This window comes from Bidens hawaiensis, unplaced genomic scaffold (genome assembly GCF_021521415.1).
Source record: "Bidens hawaiensis isolate Kalapana, Puna unplaced genomic scaffold, B.hawaiensis_p1.1 tig00015932_1, whole genome shotgun sequence".
Taxonomy (NCBI): domain Eukaryota; kingdom Viridiplantae; phylum Streptophyta; class Magnoliopsida; order Asterales; family Asteraceae; genus Bidens; species Bidens hawaiensis.
In genome coordinates, this window is record NW_027492435.1 from 561,964 (window position 1) to 582,545 (window position 20,582).

The 20,582-nt window shown below is 35.1% G+C and overlaps 1 protein-coding gene and 1 pseudogene across 1 annotated transcript; one reads left to right on the forward strand and one right to left on the reverse strand.

The window, feature by feature from the left end:
• Positions 1-4,943: 4,943 nt before the first annotated feature.
• LOC143550186 (disease resistance protein RUN1-like) overlaps positions 4,944-20,582 on the forward strand; it is a 30,847-nt pseudogene continuing 15,208 nt past the window's right edge.
• On the reverse strand, positions 15,493-18,857 carry LOC143550172 (disease resistance protein RUN1-like). Its single transcript, XM_077040873.1, has 6 exons — positions 18,361-18,857; positions 17,133-18,219; positions 16,973-17,041; positions 16,623-16,847; positions 15,793-16,527; positions 15,493-15,701 (listed from the first exon to the last, which is right to left on the reverse strand). Exons 1-6 carry the CDS (start codon positions 18,810-18,812, stop codon positions 15,522-15,524), a joined length of 2,748 nt encoding a protein of 915 aa, XP_076896988.1. The 5' UTR covers positions 18,813-18,857; the 3' UTR covers positions 15,493-15,521.

Sequence of the window (20,582 nt, forward strand, 5' to 3'; positions counted from 1 at the left end):
AAAGAAAACTTTTCGAATTCTCTCCAACTTCTCGATCACCCCCTCTGGTGCTTTATATAACGATGTCGAAAGTGAATTTAGAACCGCCTTTAGTACTGCCACCCTACCACCGATGGATAAATTTTTAGCTTTCCAAATAGATAACCGTTTGCTAAACAACTCCACTATCGGGTCCCATGAACCCACCAAATCATATTACCTCCCACTTGTAATCCAAGATATTTAGACGTGAATGAACTCGTTCCAAACCAACAAGCTAGCCATTTATAGTCGATCTGGCTCGTCTAACTTTACACCATAAAGCCTACTTTTAGACAAATTTATTTTCAAACCAGAGTATCGCTTTAAGGGGTTGAATCAATGGTATCGCTTTAAGAACGGAAAACTAATTATATATATATATATATATAGAGAGAGAGAGAGAGAGAGAGAACAAGGTTATAATAAGAAGTAGATTTTTCCTAAGAAGTGTAGGAAGTGTGTTTTTACCATTAGATCTAATAAAACACACCGCACAATAAACACACTTTCCATATACACCGTTAGATCAACATATCTAACGCACCAGATTACTTCTTACACTTCTTAGAAACACTCCACTTCATATTTTAACCCCACCCTATATATATATATATGTGTGTGTGTGTGGGGGGGGGGGGGGGTTGGATCAAATACAAATGAAATTAACGTGCTAAACATGAGAATCAAATAGAGTAATTATGTAATTACTCCACAGAGTAATTACATAATTACTCTACTTGTATATATAATTACTCTACTTGATTCTCACGTTTAGCACGTTAATTTTATTTGTACGTTAACCTTCCCATATGTATATGTATATGTATATGTATATGTATATGTAGGAAGAGGATCAAAAGAAAACTAATCCTTAAAGAGAAAACTTAAAAACTTCTAAACAATTATTTTAATTAAAATTAAAAAAATATTTTCAAATTTTCGTTTTCGCAATTATTCTTATATTTTGTTACTCTTCACAAGATAAAAAAAAGACGTTGTAATGCAGATACGTATTACTTGCGATATTGTTGTATTACACAAGTGTTTTACTATGTATTTTAATGTTCAATAGTGTTTAATTGCATATATTCAATATTTGTGTATTGTATATGTGTAGTAATGTTGTATTATATGCAAAAAAATATAAAAAAATAAAAGTCTATGTAGTGCACATGTGCATTAATATTGTGTTACAAATACGTACTAATGTGTATTTGATGTGTGTATTAGTCTTATATTGCATATATACAATAGTGTGTATTAGATATGTGCAATAGTATTATATTCTATGCAATGCAACACTCTTGCATATATGCAATTTACACTATTAAACGTGTGCACTACACCAACGAGATTACCGACGAGGTTGTTTTTTTAGAACAATATCAACATATAAGAAAAATGAAAAAAAAGAAACTACAAAATTAGATATAAAAAAAAGTTACCAATAATTATATATATATATAATTATATATATATAAAAGAACTTTTTAAAGAGAACTTTTTAAAGTTGAGAATCTTAAGAGAACTTTTTAAAGTTGAGAACTTTGAGAACCATTTTAGCAAAAAATAAACCACTTAAAACTTATTTAATAAAATTATAAAACAAAAAAAAAACAAAAACTTTATTAAATAAATAAAATTAAAAAAACAAAATATCGTATTTTTCATCCCGATTTCATAAAAAAACCTAACTATACACATATGAATATTTTTATTTAATCTCGGTTTACATAGTGTACACATATGTACATTATCATTTATCTTAATTATACATATGTGTATAAAGAATAACTTGTATAAAATTAAAAATACGTATTATACATATATGTAAAATTTTGCTAAACCGATATTTAAAAAAAAATTGAAACCGGGATGAAAAATAAATTTTTTTGGCTTTTTTACTTTTTTTTATTTTAGTGTTTTATTTTTGTTTTTTAATTTTTTAATTTTCTTATAAAGAATTTTTTGTAGTCCAAAATAGTTCTCAATTTCAAAATGGTTCTCATATGATCATGTATTTATATATATATATATATATATATATATATATATATATTATATATATGGAGATGATCAAGAAAAAACTCATCCTTAGAGAGAAAACTTAAAAACTTCTAAATAATTATTTTTAATTATAAATTAATTTCAAATATACGTTTTTGCGATTATTCTTATATTTTGCTACTCTTCTCTCGAAAAAAATAAACAAAAAAAAGACGTTATATTACACATGTGTACATATTACTATGTTTTTTTGTGTTCAGTTGTGTTTAATTTTATATATGCAATATTTGTGTATTGTATATGTGTAATAGTATTGTATTATATGCAAAAAATATATAAAAAAAAATAAAAATCGATTTAGTGAATGTGTTCATTAATGTTGTGTTACACATACGTACTAATATGTATTCGATGTGTGTATTAGTCTTATATTGCATATATACAATAGTGTATATCAAATATATGAAGTAGTGTTGTATTTTATGCAATACATTGCATATATGCAATGCAAAATATTACACATTTGCACTATACCAACGAGATTACTGTCGGGGTTTTATACGTACATGTAACCTACATATATTACAAATATGAAAAAAATTGTTATGTTGAGTTCTTTCGAGTTCCTAAATCTCAAAGTTAATCCCAACATAATAAATTCTCTATATTAATCTCAATTTTCATTATGTTGGCCTTCAGTGAGCATTTTTTTAATGAAAACTAACCCGGTTAGTTTAGAGCAAAATATGTCATTTTTCCAAGTTGATGGATACAAATGAAAAATATAATTTAACTTAAAAACTCACCAACACGCCCGCCACCGCCACCACTAGGAATGGCAAAAAAGCCCGAGCTCGACAGGTATACCTGGAACCCGAAACAAATGGGACGGGTATACCCGAAACCCGATGGGTATGGGTCGGGTATGCAATTAAGATTTAAAATTTTTTCCGGGTACGGGGCGGGTATGGTATTAGATGATACCTGACCCGATTACCCTAAAACACATACCCGTTTACCCAAGCCATATACTCGAATCATATACCTGAAAAATTATTTGTATTTCGTAGATTGTGAAGCATATATATATATATATATATATATATATATATATATATATATATAAATTATAAAAAAATTATAATGATATTATTTATTTATTGTCACGCTTATATATGTGGAGTACATTATATTTAAATTTGTAATAATTGTTGAATGAATAAAAGTTATAAAATAATTATAATGATTAAAAAATGTATTTGAAAGTCCAAACGGGTATGCACGATGCCCCACGGGTAATAGGCCGGGTATGTGACACGATTTTACAAACGGGTAACGGGCATGGGATTACCAATACTTGGCCTAAACCCAGCCCGTTGCCATCCCTAGCCCCCACCACCACCGCGACCGCCGTTGCTGACATCGCCACCATCACCGCGACCATCACCGCGACCGCCGTTGCTGACATCGCCACCACTAACCCAACCTAAGGAAAAATAAAATTTAAATAATTAATATTGCCGACCGGTGTTTGAATTATTAAAATCGAAAATCAATTTTAAAACCCTCCCTTCATAAACAAGTGGTGGTGATGAAATTTATATAATTAATATTGCCGACCAAAGTTTGATCATTAAAATCCAAAATCCATTTTCAAACCCTCCCTTCATAAACATGTGGTGGTGGCGGGGACAAAGGTGATAGCAGTGGTGGTGGTGGTAGCGGTGGCGGCAGCAGCGATAATGGTGGCGAAGTCGACATTGGTGGACAGCGGTGAGATGGAGGTGGAGGTGGCGGTGGCGGCGATTGTGGTGCTGAGTTTTTAAGTTAAATTACAGTTTTCATTTGTCTCATTCAGTTTGAAATAATGACAAATTTTGATCTGAAATTAACCGGGTTAGTTTCTGTTAAGAAAAGACTTAGTTTAGACCAATAAAGTGAAAATTGGGATTAATGTAGAGAATATCTTAAGTTAAAACTAATACCGACTAATAGACCGATATTTAAATTATTAAAATTCGATATCCCCTGTTTGTTATATTGCAATATGTAAACAAAAACGAAAATATATAACCCTTTTAAGTGCTTTTTTTCTTTTTTTCATTTAAGACTTTAATTATTAATGCATTAACATATATATATTTTTTAAATTAAATAAATTTTTGTTTTTCATGTTTACTCGAGTTATCAAGCGATTAATTCAGATTCTTATTTTAACTTTCATTCATAGTCAATTGAAAAGTTCTTTTGAATTTAATCATTTACAACTGTTTGGTATTTACGGCTGTTTGATATGTATAAATAAGAGACGTGATGAAATTAACCATTGTGAATGAAAGAAATAGTGTTTAATTAATTAATAAAATCTAATCACTTATTATTCGAAATTCGCTCCATTCATCTCAGTTGTTTTCTATTCATTCCGTGTCATTTTTCTCCACTATACCACTGTCAACCAACACCTTTGTTGGCCTCCACCACCTCTAACGACCACCACCCACCACCACCTTTTGCCGCCGGCCAATGCCACCGCCACCCACCACCACCGCCCACCGCCCACCACACTACCTGCTAACACCTAACAACTTAACAAGATCACCGCCCACCGCAAAGATAGTGGATGTAGTTCGATGTGGAGGCTTCGTCACCATATAATCATGATCCGTATGAAGATCCCATACATCTCATTGAATGCTAGGAGAGACGGGCGAGCAAGTAAAGTGATTTTAAAAAAATACAACGTATAAAATCTGCCAACTTTTTCTAACAAATTAATAAACGATAGGTACGTCGTGTGGTCGCCTTTGTGGTGTATATTTGAAAAAGTTCAAATGCCACCTGTTTGTTTTTGTTTTTTATTTTTTTCCTACTTTGTAATATTAAATGACTAAGAGATACTATTCTTTCCCCACAGATCAAATTTTAATGGCATCTAGTTCCTCCTCTACTACTACTGTCATGGCTTCTTCTTGTACTAAAGCTTTTAGCTATGATGTCTTTTTAAGCTTTAGAGGAGAAGACACTCGATATTCTTTTACGGATCATCTATACCACAAACTAATTCAATCAGGAATTAGTACTTTTAGAGATGAAGAAGAAATAGACAGAGGTGAAGAACTGAAACATGAAATCGAGATCGCAATTAAATCATCCAGTGCTTCGATCGTTGTATTGTCAACGAATTACGGAGCCTCCTGTTGGTGCCTTGATGAGCTTGTGGCCATCATGGAACAAAGGAGGGAGTGCAATCAGTATGTTCTACCTGTTTTTTATCACGTTAAGCCCGCAGATGTTAGGAAACAAACAGGAAGTTTCGACATACAAGTCAAACCTTGTTCAAGGTGGACATATGACAATGTAAACCAGTGGAAGACAGCTCTTACGCAGGTTGCTGATTTGGCCGGCATGGAGCTTTTCGGGCATGTTCCTTTAAAATTCAATCCTTATTGAAGTCTCTTACAGTCTTACTTGATGTTATAATATGACAATTGTAATAACTTAATCGGGTTAAAACGGGTCAATTTATGACAAGTTCAATATGGGTTCAAGTCAAAGCGGATAACTTAGAAAAATGTATTAAATAAACAATATTATCTGCATATGATCTATCAACAATACTCGGTAAAATCATGAGCAATCGAGTCGCACGTATCTAACATTGTCATAAATCCCGAATATATAACAAAACATCATCAATATATATATAGTTATGAAATATTGTTTTATAAAATTTAGTAAACCTCTAAAAATTGCTATAAAAATCAATAACAATCTATAGACTTATCAAATTAGTTACACCAGAAAACAAAATGAGGATGAACAGTTATAACAAGAAAAATCCAACAACAGCAAATGGATATGATGAACTCTTAATTAAGATGAAGAAAAGTACTTGAACGAGTCGAATATGGCTTTGAGAATAGATTTTGGTTGGTTTAGGGTTTGAGATTGATTCTAATACATTATGTGATTCGAGAATGGAGGTTGTGATTTAGTTTAATTTTTATTTTATTCATAAAAGCCATGTAATGATTATGAAAGTCGTTTGCTCACTAAGAAATAAAATAAAAATGATGACCATACTCGTCATCAAGGTAACATGGGACCATGTGACCACCGTGCCTCGCTTGCGTCTAGATCAACACGCATGGAGGAAGGGGATCACCTTATGAAGCACTTGGCAGCTAGGCCCTTAAGTGTTGCCTCAAACCCCTGCCAAAGGGACAACGCCCACTAGAACCAGTAAGGGTCCATGGTGCTCGAATCATAATAGTGATCGAATGTGTAATCCACGTCTTCAAACTTAATTCATTGCTTATTATTATTCCTTATTTTATGTTAAGTAAATCTGGTATAAGTTATACCAGAATGGACACTAAATACACCAATATTCCTCTCATTTTAGTGTAATTCTTTGTTCACTAAAACTAGTCACAATAACATACAAACAAACTCATGCATAAAGGAGAATGTCTTGATGATTGAATTTCGTTTTAATATATTACATATTTTAGACATTCGAATATCGGGATGTCACAAAGGTCAAAGGATTGAACCCTTGCTACTCGTTTGAATACATGAAAATAAAACGCACACAAGTAGGGATGGCAATGAAATACGACCCGATTGGAAAACCCGAAACCTGACATATAAATGGGACGGGTAATACCCGACCCACTAGGGTTTGGATGGGTAATACCTGACCCACTAGGGTTTGGACGGGTTTGAGATTAGTTTTGAAATTTTTCACGGGTTTGGGATGAGTTTGGGATTTCTAATATATCTGATTACCCGACCCAATTACATGTCCAAATTTATAATATATCCGATTACCCGACCTGATATCTAATATATCTATTATATTATATATATATATACTATATGCCAAATATATTATATGTCGAAATTTATTTATGTCAATTATTTGAGATATTTTATTTTCATGTTAACCATCTTTGTAATCGATTAACTATATTTTGTCAAAACCCGGCGGGTTTTGAGCCGGATATACCCGACGGGTAATTTATCAAAACCGATGGAAAAACCCAAAAAACCCGATGGGTAATTACCCGATTAAAACCCGACGGGTTTGTGACGGACTTTAATAACCGGGTATGAGTTTGGGAATACATAGACCCGACCCATTGTCATCCCTACCCACAAGTTAAACACACATGTATGTTCTTATTAGCCTTGTGTCCCTATCAATCGACAAGCATAATAAAACCAAGTCCAAGCTTTTAATAAATCAGCTAAACTTCATACACCATGTAGGTAGCTTTATTACTCTTGCACCACCACAGAAGTTTCTTAAGTATCTTAATCTTAAATATATATAAACGAAACCTCTTTAAATTCTTTCAAGTCATCAGATTGATTGTTTTATTCGTAAATGAAGACTTGTTATGCATTTAATCCGGATTTATGGATATGGGTCTCACCAAACACAAATAGTCCTTAAACGAGTTATAACATTTCATTATATTAAAAATTAATCTAATCAAATATTTGATATGAAAATCTTATAAAATAGGGATATATTAAAAGTTAATATCCCTCTTTTATAAAAGATATTATTTATAATTAAGAACAATTTTATAGTAAAAAAACAGGTCATGGGTCTCGCCAAACCCATATAGCTATTAAACCGGTTTATAGCATCTTATTTATTTGTGAAACTCTTTCATTATCAAATCCTAAGTATATTATAAATTTCTTGCTATAATTAAAATTAAAATCCTAAAAAATATATAAATATTAGAAACAAATAATATAAAACAACCCCAAACAGATCCGTTGCAGCCTAGTAAAACACTAGTTATCTTCTAAACTCCAAACCCATTTGTAGGTAATTAGTAGAAGTTTTTAACACAAATCATATCACAAACAACAATTAGATTTGTGATTTGTTGTTGATCGCCAATAAGTGTAGCCGAAAAGAAGAACATGCTAATCCATAACTAACCGATCACATACACAATGAAAAAAAGGCCAAATATCATTCAATAACAAAATTAGAGTGGCGATTCAAAACGAATTGTGGAAAAATAGATAACCCTAGAAGGTCGTATGTGTTAAACTTTTAGCAGGTGAATTAAGAACACGAATACGAGATTTGATTGTTTTGGATTCAAATTATGTATTTGAGTTAGTGTAGGATTGGAACCGTGGGTTTATATATACCCTAGGTTAATGTTAGTTAATTAATAAGTTTTTCTCGTTAGTCGTTTTCTTAATAAAAGAGTAGATCGTGTGTTGATCAAATCTCGTGTTCACGTTCTTTATTCACCTGCTAAAAGTTTAACAAGTGGTATCAGAGCCTAGGGTTCGTATCGAAAGCAGTTTGAAGATCGGGGCAGCCTCCACCGGCGGGTGTGTTCGTCGGTGGAGGGCACACGTGAAAAATTGGCTTATGTCGCAACCAGACAACATAACAACAGTAAACGGAGACCGGCGAGATGTTTCGTTCGACCGTTGTCATGCCATGCAAAAGTTCCCTTTGGGACGACAGGGGTGTCCGAATGTCCGTGGCTGTTTTATAGGGGATAAATGGTGGTGGCGAATCTTGGTTGGCTCATGTTAAGAAGTTTACCGTGTATCTAGGTTTCTTTTTTGCAAGTCGATTAATAAGAAAAGCTCTTCGAGCAAACCGTGAGTCGGTGCGCTTGTGTTGCGTGTTGTAGATACCCACTTTCAAGGAGGAATACGTTCAAGAAATAAAGGTTGGCCAAGCATATCAAACGGAAGTTGAGGGTAACACCCATGATTGTTTGTTCAATCGAGCAGAAAGAAAAAGAAAGTAAAATTGTTTTAATTTTTTTTTTAGTTATTCACGTGGAGTGGAGTAAAAGGAAGCAAGGAGCAAAGGTTTTGAGTAGTATTTTGTATTTATTTGGTGAGCCCCAAGAAAAGATTTCGAGAAATCGTGTGTCCAGATTCCGATCAAACCGCTTGTGGTGAGTTTTCGATCAAAGATTAGGCAGAATTGTATTGACAGGAGCAAAAAAAACCTGATTGCTGTAGAGAATAGTTGACAGTTAACACGACATCGAAAGACAACAACAAATGTGAGGGCTATCGACGGGTGTTAACAGGGAGTTCCAAGGTGGTTCCGGTCCGCCGGTACAACGGAGTGCAACAAGGTTGCGTGTCAACTTTGTTTTGGTGTTCATCAAGTTGAATGTATCGGTGGTGATGTGCCATCACCGTGTGTCGGGATGGTTAAATCTCCGTGTGTCGGGGAATGATGATGTGTCGTCATCATGTGTCGGGATGGTTAGATCTCTGTGCGTCGGGATGGTTAAACCTCCGTGTGTCAAGCAATGATATTGTGCCATGATCGTGTGTCGGGGTAATTATAAATCTTCGTGTGTCATGTAGTTTAGTGGGTTGGATCGATAACTCAACAGTCCGAGTGGTAGCGTTTTCGGGCTGTCTAAACGAGACAACAACATCAGATGTTCGAGGTTCGGTTTCGAGACCAAATTGTAACGTACATGGCAGCAACGATTCAGGTTGTTGACAACAACGAGGGATGAGTTACGGAGCTAGAACCGTTGGTTAAAAATGGTCACATAGTTATGGTTTTGGGACTGCCAAAATAGAAGACAACGGGCTCGATGGTTTCGGTTTCGGTTTGTACGAATAGTGGGTTCGTAGGAGACCACCGAAGATGATCCAGACATGTGATAAGAATGTTTGGAGGTGAGCTGAATATGTCCTAGATCTTGTGTAGATTAAGGAGTAACGAACCAAGACGCAACTTCTTGTGAAGGCGTGTGACGAGTCCAAGTATCAAGTCCAAAGAGAACGAGTGTTGCGGGTTATGAAAGACTCTAGGAACAAGTATGAATCTAGAGGGAGTGTTGGAATTCAACATTTGAGCCAATGTCGGAAGACGTGACCTATTGTGTTGAGTCGCTGGTTGTTTCGAGTCGAGGTTCTTCGTGTGTGTCACGGATAGATGAAGGTTGGTGTTGAGAGGGAGTGTTAAACGTGTCCAACACCAACTCAGATTGAAGACTCCTAAAATATTGGAGAATATTTAATATAATAATTAGTTTATTATTATAAGATAAGTTAGTCTTATTTTATTTAATCCTATTTGTTTTGGATTCAAATTATGTATTTGAGTTAGTGTAGGATTGGAACCGTGGGTTTATATATACCCTAGGTTCATTGTGTTAGTTAATTATTAAGTTTTTCTCGTTAGTCGTTTTCTTAATAAAAGAGTCGATCGTGTGTTGATCAAATTTCGTGTTCGTGTTCGTGTTCTTAATTCACTTGCTAAAAGTTTAACAGTATGACGACAAACTTACTTGTCTTTCAAATTGAATATCAACACGGGTGAATTTAAAATACCAAATAAAAAATAGAAAGCGATTGTAGAATTAGGGTTTCGTGTGTGATGCAGCCTAATTGACAATCAGAACAGAATCAAGACAAATTGTATATTATTAACAGATTCAAAATATTGAGAAATGAAGAACTTGATGAATGAGAATCGAACCAATTAATAAGGTACATACCTATTGAAACGATTGCAAAAAAGCCATATATGATGGAAAATTGAAACTGGTGTCAGCAAAGTATCGAACGATCTTGAAAACTAGGGGCTAATTAGAGTTTTTGGAGCGGTGGTAGAGTTAGGGGGTGTTTGAGATTCCTTATTTTACCTCCTTATACCTTATTTAAGGCATAAGGTATAAGTTACAATGTTGTAACTTATACCTTATACACTCACAATACCAAACTTTCTCAAACACCTTATAACTTATAACCCATAAGTTATAAGTAGCAAAAATAAGGAATCCCAAACAACCCCTTAGTATTTGTAGGGGCTATTAGGGTTTAGAGCATCATGGAAGAATGACAAGGGACAATGTGATATAATCCATTTTAGCTGCCGAGACCCGTGGATAATACACGTAACCCGCGAAAATTTAAGGTATAAATCAATAAGAAGCCATTATTTTTAAATGGAGCAATCTGGTGGCACAGGAAGAGGGGAGCGACGTGAGGGCTTCAGATGTAGGCAATTATATATATAGGCAGATATGTCGGATAATTTACAATACGAAAACATTGCTTTCAAATAAAATATGTATACTTGAACGTAAATATTATTCTAAATTATCTATATGAATATATAAATATTCTTTTTATATCTTTTGGTAAGACTTTTCTAATGTTCTCTGTGTTATCACTAACATTCGTGTTATCACTAACATTCGTGTTTGTGGAGGTTGTTTGTGTGTTCGAGTAAAACAAATATACTTAGATGCTCATAATGCATGTGGGGGCTTATGCTAGACTTATGATGATTAAATGACGATGCATTCAATAAGAGAATATTAGTTTGACGCATGTATGCTTGTACGAACGTTGATGAAAATTGGCATGTGTCACAACAGCGCTGCATACCCTTTCACGTGCCAAAAGAACGTTATCTCAAGGTTTATTTTTTAATAGTAATCCTTCCTTTGATCTGCAAGCTTTCTGTGATTCAGACTAGGCATCATGTACTTATACTCGCCGATCGGTTAGTTGTTTTTATATATCTCTTTGGGGCTCTATGATTTCTTCGAAATCTAATAAGCAACCAACTGTTTCTTGAAGCTCGATTGAAGCCGAGTACCGATCTCTTCGAAGGGTAGCTGCTGAACTTGCCTGGTTGACAAGACTTCTCTAAGAGTTCAATGTTCCTAACATTACTCCTGTCATACTTAAGTGTGATAGTCAAGTTGCGATCTATATTGCAAAGAATCATGTCTTTCATGAGCAGACTAAACATATTGAAATAGATTGTCATTTTGTTTGTGAAAGGTTGCAAGAGGGCCTATGACTTTGGTACATACAAACTCAAAGGATCAACTTCTTGACATTTTTACTAAGAGCTTACTAGGTTCTCATTTTCACTCGTTGTTATGCAAGTTGGGGTCTTCTCAACCTCCAACTTGAAGGGGATGTGAGCATATATACATATACGATGTATATGTTATACAACATGTAACTTGCACGCCGTATAACATACACACGGTGTATGCTTGTCTATATATATAGTTTTCTTGTTTCTTGTATGTGTAACTTTTCATTTTGTGAAAAATAAAATTTTGCTTCTCTGCTTCATTTCTTTCTTTCTGTGTCATCGTTTTCAACAATTACACAAACACTGTTAAATTAAGAACAAGATAAAAAAGCTAGAGACTGAAACAACTTATCTTAATATTTTTTTTCATTACTTCAAATCTAACAAAAACAACCTTTTATAGGCAAAGCAAGGAAATGACCCACTATCCTAATAATTAGACCAATTACGTGGAATACTAAATAATAAAACAAACTAGAATTAAAACTAGTGGCACATGCATGAGAACATGGAGTTGAGTTGTTGCATGAACTAGGAACGTGGGTAGGCTGATATGGATTATGTGAGTGTGCCGTATATACGCCCTCGGTGTAATTTACTAATTTACTCTACTAACAATAGCAAATGTAAAAGGAGAGAAGAAGACACCTTAGCGTAATTGGAGAAAAAATTACTTTGATATAGTAACTCCCATGCTTTGTTGGGGTTCGTCTCAGTTAACACTTCGTTAGTTTAAAAAGTACCTAGTTTTTTCATAAATTACAAGACACCCAACTATTTTGAAAACAATATAGATTCAGGTCCATATTGGGATTAATGGATAAGTTTATCAGATTAAGGAGACCAATCAAGTTCGCCTAAATGGGTCATCCACATGGATTGATGGATAAGTTTGCCCATAACACGATACAAATGGACGAATATTAAAACTTGGCACGTTAATGCACACTTCACAGCACTGGTTCTGTCGATACTTCACAGTGACAAACTCTAGAATTTTTTTATGGGGGCGATAGGGGTGCTAATTAACACAAATTTTAAAGGGGGTGATCGGGATTTTAATATAGGAATAACACTAAAAAACAAATTTAAGGTGGGCGGATGCCAGTGATAGTTCACCAAGCTATTCATTCTCCTTCGTATCAACTTGTCATGCTCGTTAGTAGTTAGAATCTTATATTCTGAATCCACTTCGGTCTGTAAAGCAGGGGCTCACTAAAATCATCAGTCTGTAACTAATGGAAGTCGAACTGCAGCTCCTACAACAGATGTAGAAAATTCAAATATCTGGTGGTTAAAACATGGATTATTTGATTTATTTAGGGATATTAACCACTCACCCAAGCAAGTTAATTCACAATATGTGAACATTTTTACTTCTCTGACTACTCATTCATGAATCCGATGTTTGTTATTTTCAAGGCTCTTTTGTGAATTGATCCACTTTGGTCTAACAAAAAAAAGGATAAAAGCTTAGAGTCAGGAAAACAATAGTTACTCTTTAGAGATGGTAAGTACCATTTGACAAAGGAAAATAGTTATGAACCCTATATACAAAACTAACCAGAGCTTCGTTTAGTCTGTGGGAGAAAATATTTGAGAATATTCCAAGGGAAACCCATTTTGCCTGATGGCTTGGTAGAATGGTTAGACTCATCTTGTAGTTCCAGTAGAGCCTCAATTGAGGCCACCACCTCACTTATGGTAGGCCGTTCATTCGAAACATCACACACACAACGATCAGCAATTTGAGAAAATTCTCTTATACATTTGGCAGAAATTGTTCCCTTGATTTTAGAATCAACCATCTTATCTAATTTTCTTTTCTTTACACATTTTTTAGCCCATTCTACAAGTTAATGTCGTTCCCGTAGTTGCTATCGATTGCGGCCCTTCCAGATAACAATTCAAATAATACAACTCCAAATGCATACACATCTGATTTCAACGTCAGTTTTCCAGTTGCCATAAAATCTGCATCAGCATACCTATATGTGCCTACGACCCTGAGACTAACATAAGAAATCGATTGATCGGTCGGGACAACCTTGGGCAACCCAATATCAGAAATCACAGCTTCCCAGATCTCATCTAAAAGAATGTGTGTGCTGTTCACACCACCATGTATGGCACTGTGTGTGCCTACACCAGTGTGAAGGTAGTCGATTCCTCGAGCAGCACCAATGGCTATCTGGAGCCGTGTCACCCAACTTAAAGGAGTATGAGCATTGTGTAGGTGATTGAAAAGGCTTCCTTTCGGCATATATTTATAAACCAGGATCTTCTCCTTGTTGTCATCACAATAGCCAACGAAAGACAGCAAGTGACGGTGGTGAAATTTGGAATGTGTATCGATCTCCGCCCTTAACTGAAGTTCGTCTAAGTTGGATGTTGAATCCCACCTTTTGACGGCAACAAGATGAGCAGAATCTTCACTAGAAAGTAGACCTTTATACACTGTTCTGAATGCACCCTTTCCAAGGACCAGGTTTGCATCAAAGTTTCTGGTTGCAGATTGAATTTCTGCAAAAGAAAAAAGGCAACATTGATGTGCTAAAGTTGATGAAGACGGCTTTTCGCTCTCTCCAGTTGTAGAGTTCATTGTCCTGCTTAGCATTTTAAATACAAACACGTTGTCAAAACCGGCAACAAGCAGTGTGATGACAATAAAGAAGATTCAACATAAGCCAGTACGCTAACAGATTTAAATTATATGAAGGTAGGTGCAAAGAAAAACCTCACAATATAATAAGTTTATGGAAGCTCGACACGGTTGTCGTAGAAAACCTCAACATAAGCTACTATGTTAACAGATTTAATTTGTATGGCATTTTCATTCTAATTTATTTTACAAAATGATAAGTTGAATGGTGACTCGCTCCTTGACTAAGCCTCCTGTACTTATTTCCTTTTATTCTTTTTCTTGAACAGCAAACCTCCCTCTCCTTAACTCATGGTGTTTAAAAGGCTTTTAGCTTTACCAATAAACCACCAACCCATTAAGCCAAGTCATATATTATCCAAAGAATAATCACAATAATTAATAATGGATGCACAATCCTTTCTTCTTTTCTATCTATATAATTTACGAAAAAGAACGAACTTTTCTCTAAATTTTGTTTATTTTTAAAACTTCCCCCATCTCATTTTCTATCGTTATCTTTATCATACTCACAAATAATTATTTTACAGTTTTTCTTTTTAATACACTCAATAATTTACAAATAAGAAGTTTAACTTCTCTAATCCATATCTATGTTTTAAACAATGGGATGTGAGGGTAAATTAGATGCTTTTGTTACACTTTTCTAATCCAACACTTTTCTCTAAATTTTGTTGGAACTTCGCACCGAGCGTGTAGCTGAATCAGTCAATTTAACATTACGCTGTATATTTTTTCTCAATTTAGGAATATACAGCTATGTATATTGTTATATCTATACCACCAAACTGCTAATACCACAATAGAGACATTAACCATGTCCCCAGTGTCCAGTGTGTTTCCAATTGGCCAATAGCCATACCATAAACATATTTCACCTAATTCTGGTTTGCCAAAGACTTTAGGACTGTACATCAAATTATCAATACCACCATTGGTCGTACTGATTTTACAAAACCATGCCTAATCATCATTTGAAATTGTATAGTTGAAAGTTACATTAATTCCTTCCAGTGTCTTATTTTCGGGACACGAAGGCACCTCAAAGCTCAAATAAGAAAGATTTGATGTATAATTAGGTGTCATGTTTGGATCCTTTATATGTGGCAGAGATGTGCTCATTATATTGAATTCGTACAACATCTGTACCACACAAACAAAAGGTTTCAATATATCTAAATGTTTAGTTTGCAGACTGAAAATTGATGATGTATTTCAGAGAGAAACAACCAACCTGGATCTGCCAACTTCGGCCTACTGTCAGCTCATCATCACCAACAAGACGCACCTGGTGATTTTCATATTCTTTTAGCCACTTCATGTGTCCCAAATCAGTTTCATCAAGTTTAGCTATTGGTATTAGTTTGATATATCCTTCAATTTCATACAAATTAACACAACCTTCATAACCAAACTCTTGTAAAGGGAATCGATGTGATTGGAAAGTTATTTTCTCTAGTGACTCACAGTAATATACATACAATTCTGCAAGGGTACTAGGGAGAGATAGAAGGCATTTGAGTCTAGAGCAAAAACTCAGGTCAAGAACCCGAAGGTTTTCAAGATGATTATAGCAAGGCAATGACTCAAATAGACTGTTGCATAAATTTAAGTATTTTAAATATGGCTGAACACTGAAACTCAAAGAGTCTGTACATTCAAGATTGCAGTCTTTAAGGAATAACTGATTTAATGAAGAAGGGAAGGAAAAATTAGGCTGTTTTGTAACAACTCTACCAGAAGTAGAAGCTCCTAACAGATTCATTTTCTCCCTATTGCATAGGCTTTTGAAACCTGCCATGTTCAATAATGTAAGACTTGTAAGGTCTCCAATGCTTTTGCAAACATTAATTAAACTGTAACAGTTCCAAAGAATTAGTGTATCAAGACAAGGGATATTGAAGATATTGCAGATGTCAGATAGGTTGTGTGAGTCTTTAAGATTTAGAATCTGCAATGACTGAAGAACCTGCCACATAAGTTATAAGTGTTTAGCACCTACGGTTTCAAAAGGATGATTAATTAATCTCAAGAAGGAAAAAAAAAGGATATTGAATTAACTACCATAGGGGGTTCAAATACTTCCAATTTGCTATAGCTCATATCAATAGCCACCAAATTTCCCATATATAAGTCGGAAGGTATGGTTCTTAAATAGAATCCATGCCAACATAGCCATCTTAAATTTTTAGAAACATACTCATAGGATCCACTAAGTTCCGCAAAATTTAGCTGGAGCAATTTTAGTAATTCCATATTTTGAAGGGCGTCTGTATTGAGTTCTGATGACTGTAAATTTAACAAGACCAACATTTTCTAGTAGCTAAAAGACCTTGCCGAAAAAAAAACTTAACTTAAAAAACTCGTTCAACCTTTTCATCTTCGTTTTTTTTATTTTTACTTTTATGTATTACCTTGAATGCAAAATCAACTTTCTGTAGCATTGTCATGTCAAGTGCTAATCCCTCTACTGTTTTTGAACCCTAAATGAAATGGATACAAACTATAAAGAGTTAGATAAAACAGGTATTGGGTAAAAGTGATAGCTTGACATATTGGCATGAAGCATCTTACTTTTCCTGTCCTCAGTATCTTATACGAGCCACTACTAAGCCACACTCTACTACGCTCTGCAGGTAATTTTGTCGATTCTTGTCGGACAATGTTTTTTGCCATCTCTTGAAGCAATCTATGCATCATAACTTTTTTGTTTGGTGAAACATAAAGAAGACATTTCTCAAGTAGGGTTTTGATGCCAGATCTTGCTGCATAATCAGGCTCCAGAACCTTTATAACATAATCAACGTCTATGCCAATAAAGAAACAAGCAATGTGCAAAAACAACTCTTTCACAGTATTACTTGGCAACAACACATAGCTTCTTATAAGCGCACTTTGAATTCTAGAATCCATCTCTCTTTCCAATAACCGCAGTTGACTTGGCATAATCATGTCAACATTGTGCTTGGCCATAGATGAGCCCAAAACTTCAATAGCCAGTGGATTTCCTTCACAATATGTCAAAAGACCCTTGTAATCAGCATGCCGAATTTTGGATCGAAATGCATGACGACTAAAAAGCTCCAATGATTCGTCATCGTTCAATAATCTCATTTCATACTTTTGACACCTCCAATATGAAAAGTCAAACCAGTTATCTGTACTTTCCCTGGTTGTAATTATAATCTTGCTTTGTACATTAATCTTCCCGGTTCCAAGTAACGCAACTAACTGACTCTGTTCAACAATGTCATCAAGAACAATGAGTGTCTTATTCATTTGCAACACTTCCTCAATCATACGTGTCCCTCGAGAAATGCCAGGTATTTTTCTTTTTTCCCCCCCAACAATATCTTTAAGAAGTTGTTTTTGCAGTTCAAGTAAATCATTATATGTTTTGCATCTACTACCAATGTCTTCAACAAAACTCACATATTCGAAAGTCCTATGTAAATTGTATATATATTTGGCCAGCGTCGTCTTGCCACTTCCACCCATGCCATAAATTGCCAGAAATTCAGCATTGTACTGATCTAACCAGGATCTGATCTCCTCATAACGAGAAGGCATCCATGTTATATAGAGTGGAACATGAACTTCTTTCTCATCTAACCAATTGTAAATTGTATCAACAATTTTCTTTAAAGTCTTTGTTTCAGGCCTGAAAATGAAGTGGCATATAAGATGATATCTACAAATTCTTTAATTTTTTGATTTTTGATTATATATAAACTTGCTTTTCAAATTAACTAAAACTCAATTCAATAACGATTGAATTAAAAGCAAAAACAAATAGCCATACCCGGAAAGAGTGAAACCGGACAAATTAGCAACCTCCGTGAGAGCAGTCTTCCAGTTATCTTTTGCAACCGCAAAATGTCCTTCATGTTTCCTAATATCTGTAGGAGTAACATGATAAAATATAGGCAGAACAAAATGACTGAACACCATCCTTTGCTCAAGGATGAGCACAAGCGCATCAAGACACCAAGCGGAGGTTGCATAAGTGTGTGATAATATAACTATTGAAGCTCTAGATGCTCTGATTGCTTTCTCAATTTCAGGTTCCAGTTCTTCACCTCTGTTGATTTCTTCTTCATCTCTAAAAGCGCAAATTCCTGCTCGCTTTAAACTGTCGTATAGATGATCGGTAAAAGAATGTCGAGTATCTGCCTCTCTAAAGCTTAGAAAGACATCATAGCTGCTAGCAATAGCATCAGGAGAAGCCATAACAGTAGAAGAACTGGATGCCATGGAAATTCGATATGCAAGGATTGAAGTTGGGGATGAAGGGACAATTGGTCTAAGGTTGTGTTTGTTTTTGATTAAAACATCTGCAGGAGGGGTGATTTCTGCAGGCGCGCAGACATCACCCATGAAGACTGTTTGTTTTTTTTTAAGATAAGATCTGAAATCAGCTTCTTTTATCTTAAAAAAAAAGCTAAAAATTATTGTTTCACACATCTTCACCCTACCTGCTCTCCTGCTGCCTCCTCTCCAACCATCCAAAAACAACAATAAGCATCCCATAAACTCCGGCCAGATATGATTCACCTCCGTTATCGCCTCCGGCAACTTCATCGTCGCAAAAATCCTCATCACCCCACCGGAAAACTCAGCACTAGCCTCCGGCACTTCAAACGCAATCTTCCCTTCAACAATTGACGAGTAGGAGCAAATATTATACGTCTTCACCGTCATCGATCCGTTGGAACCCTTGAACGCGATAAACGATTGAGCCCCCGCCATTCCGGTCCCGATGGGATTAATCGCCCATGCCACCCATCCATTTGGAATCCGGTGTACAACGGTGAGGAAAACGGGAGAAAGAGTAGGGTCGCCGGAAATACGCCGTTTGAGACGCCGGACACGTCGCCGTCACGGTTGGAGACGGAGGAGACGTCTTCTGGCGACGACGAAGACGTTTGTGGCGGTGGTGATTCGAATAGTAACAATGGAGTTTCTTCTACATCGTCTTCTGGAACTCCTTGTACTTCCCTTTCTTGGTGATATTAATGAATTAATAAATAATTTATTAATTAATGTGTTTGTATTTTCAGTTTATGCAGACAGTGTTAACTTATAAAAACAAACAGTCTTATTTTTTCAGCTTACAGAGCTTCAGACCACATCTTCAGCTGCAGACATAAAAACAGATGAAATCAGCTTACAGACAGTTTATGTCTGCAAAAACAAACAGCACCTAAGTCTTCTAATACTGCCAAATACGCAAGAGGTATCACGTCAAGTGGCTGTATTAAATTTTCGACTTTCAAGTGTCCCTCAGAGGCCAGTTGGCCACGACACCCACCACCCACTTTTTAAAAGGGAAAATTCCAAAGTGACACTTTTTTAGAGAGAAAAAATTAAAATAATTCAATTTCTTTTAAAATTCAGAAATAGCCCTTCAAATCACTTCTGAAACGCCATATTGGGAATCTATCCAACGAGGTCAAAATGATTTGAATCTTGTGGGCTCCGTCCAAATTTGAAGTAATCTCGTCTTTTTCAGTCAAATTCTAGGAAATTCCGTCTATATCGTCCATTTTTTGAGAAATTTGTTTTGTCATTTTCTTTAACACTGTCTTTCTCTCTCTTCCCTTTACTCTTCATCATCTTCATCATTTTTGTCATCTTTCTTTATCATCTTCCTTCAAAAACCTCTGACCATGTAAACGTTTAAACCATTTCTGACGAGCACAAATCAAAGCCCGATAAATTCATCCATTGGCTTTGATTTGTGCTCGTTGAAAACAGTTCAAACGCCACCGGAGCCTAATCCAGTTTACATGGTTGGAGGCTTATTTTTAAAGAAGATGATTGACGGAGATCAAATTGGAAGAGGAAGGCGAGGAGGGAGAGAAAGATATATGTTAAAGAAAATGACAAAAAAATTCACAAAAAATGGACGAAGCAGGCGATATTTTCTAAAATTGAACGGGAAAGACAAGATTACTTAAAATTTGAATGGAGCCGACGAGATTCAAAATTCTATAAGCGTGGACTGCTTATAGGTAAAAGTTA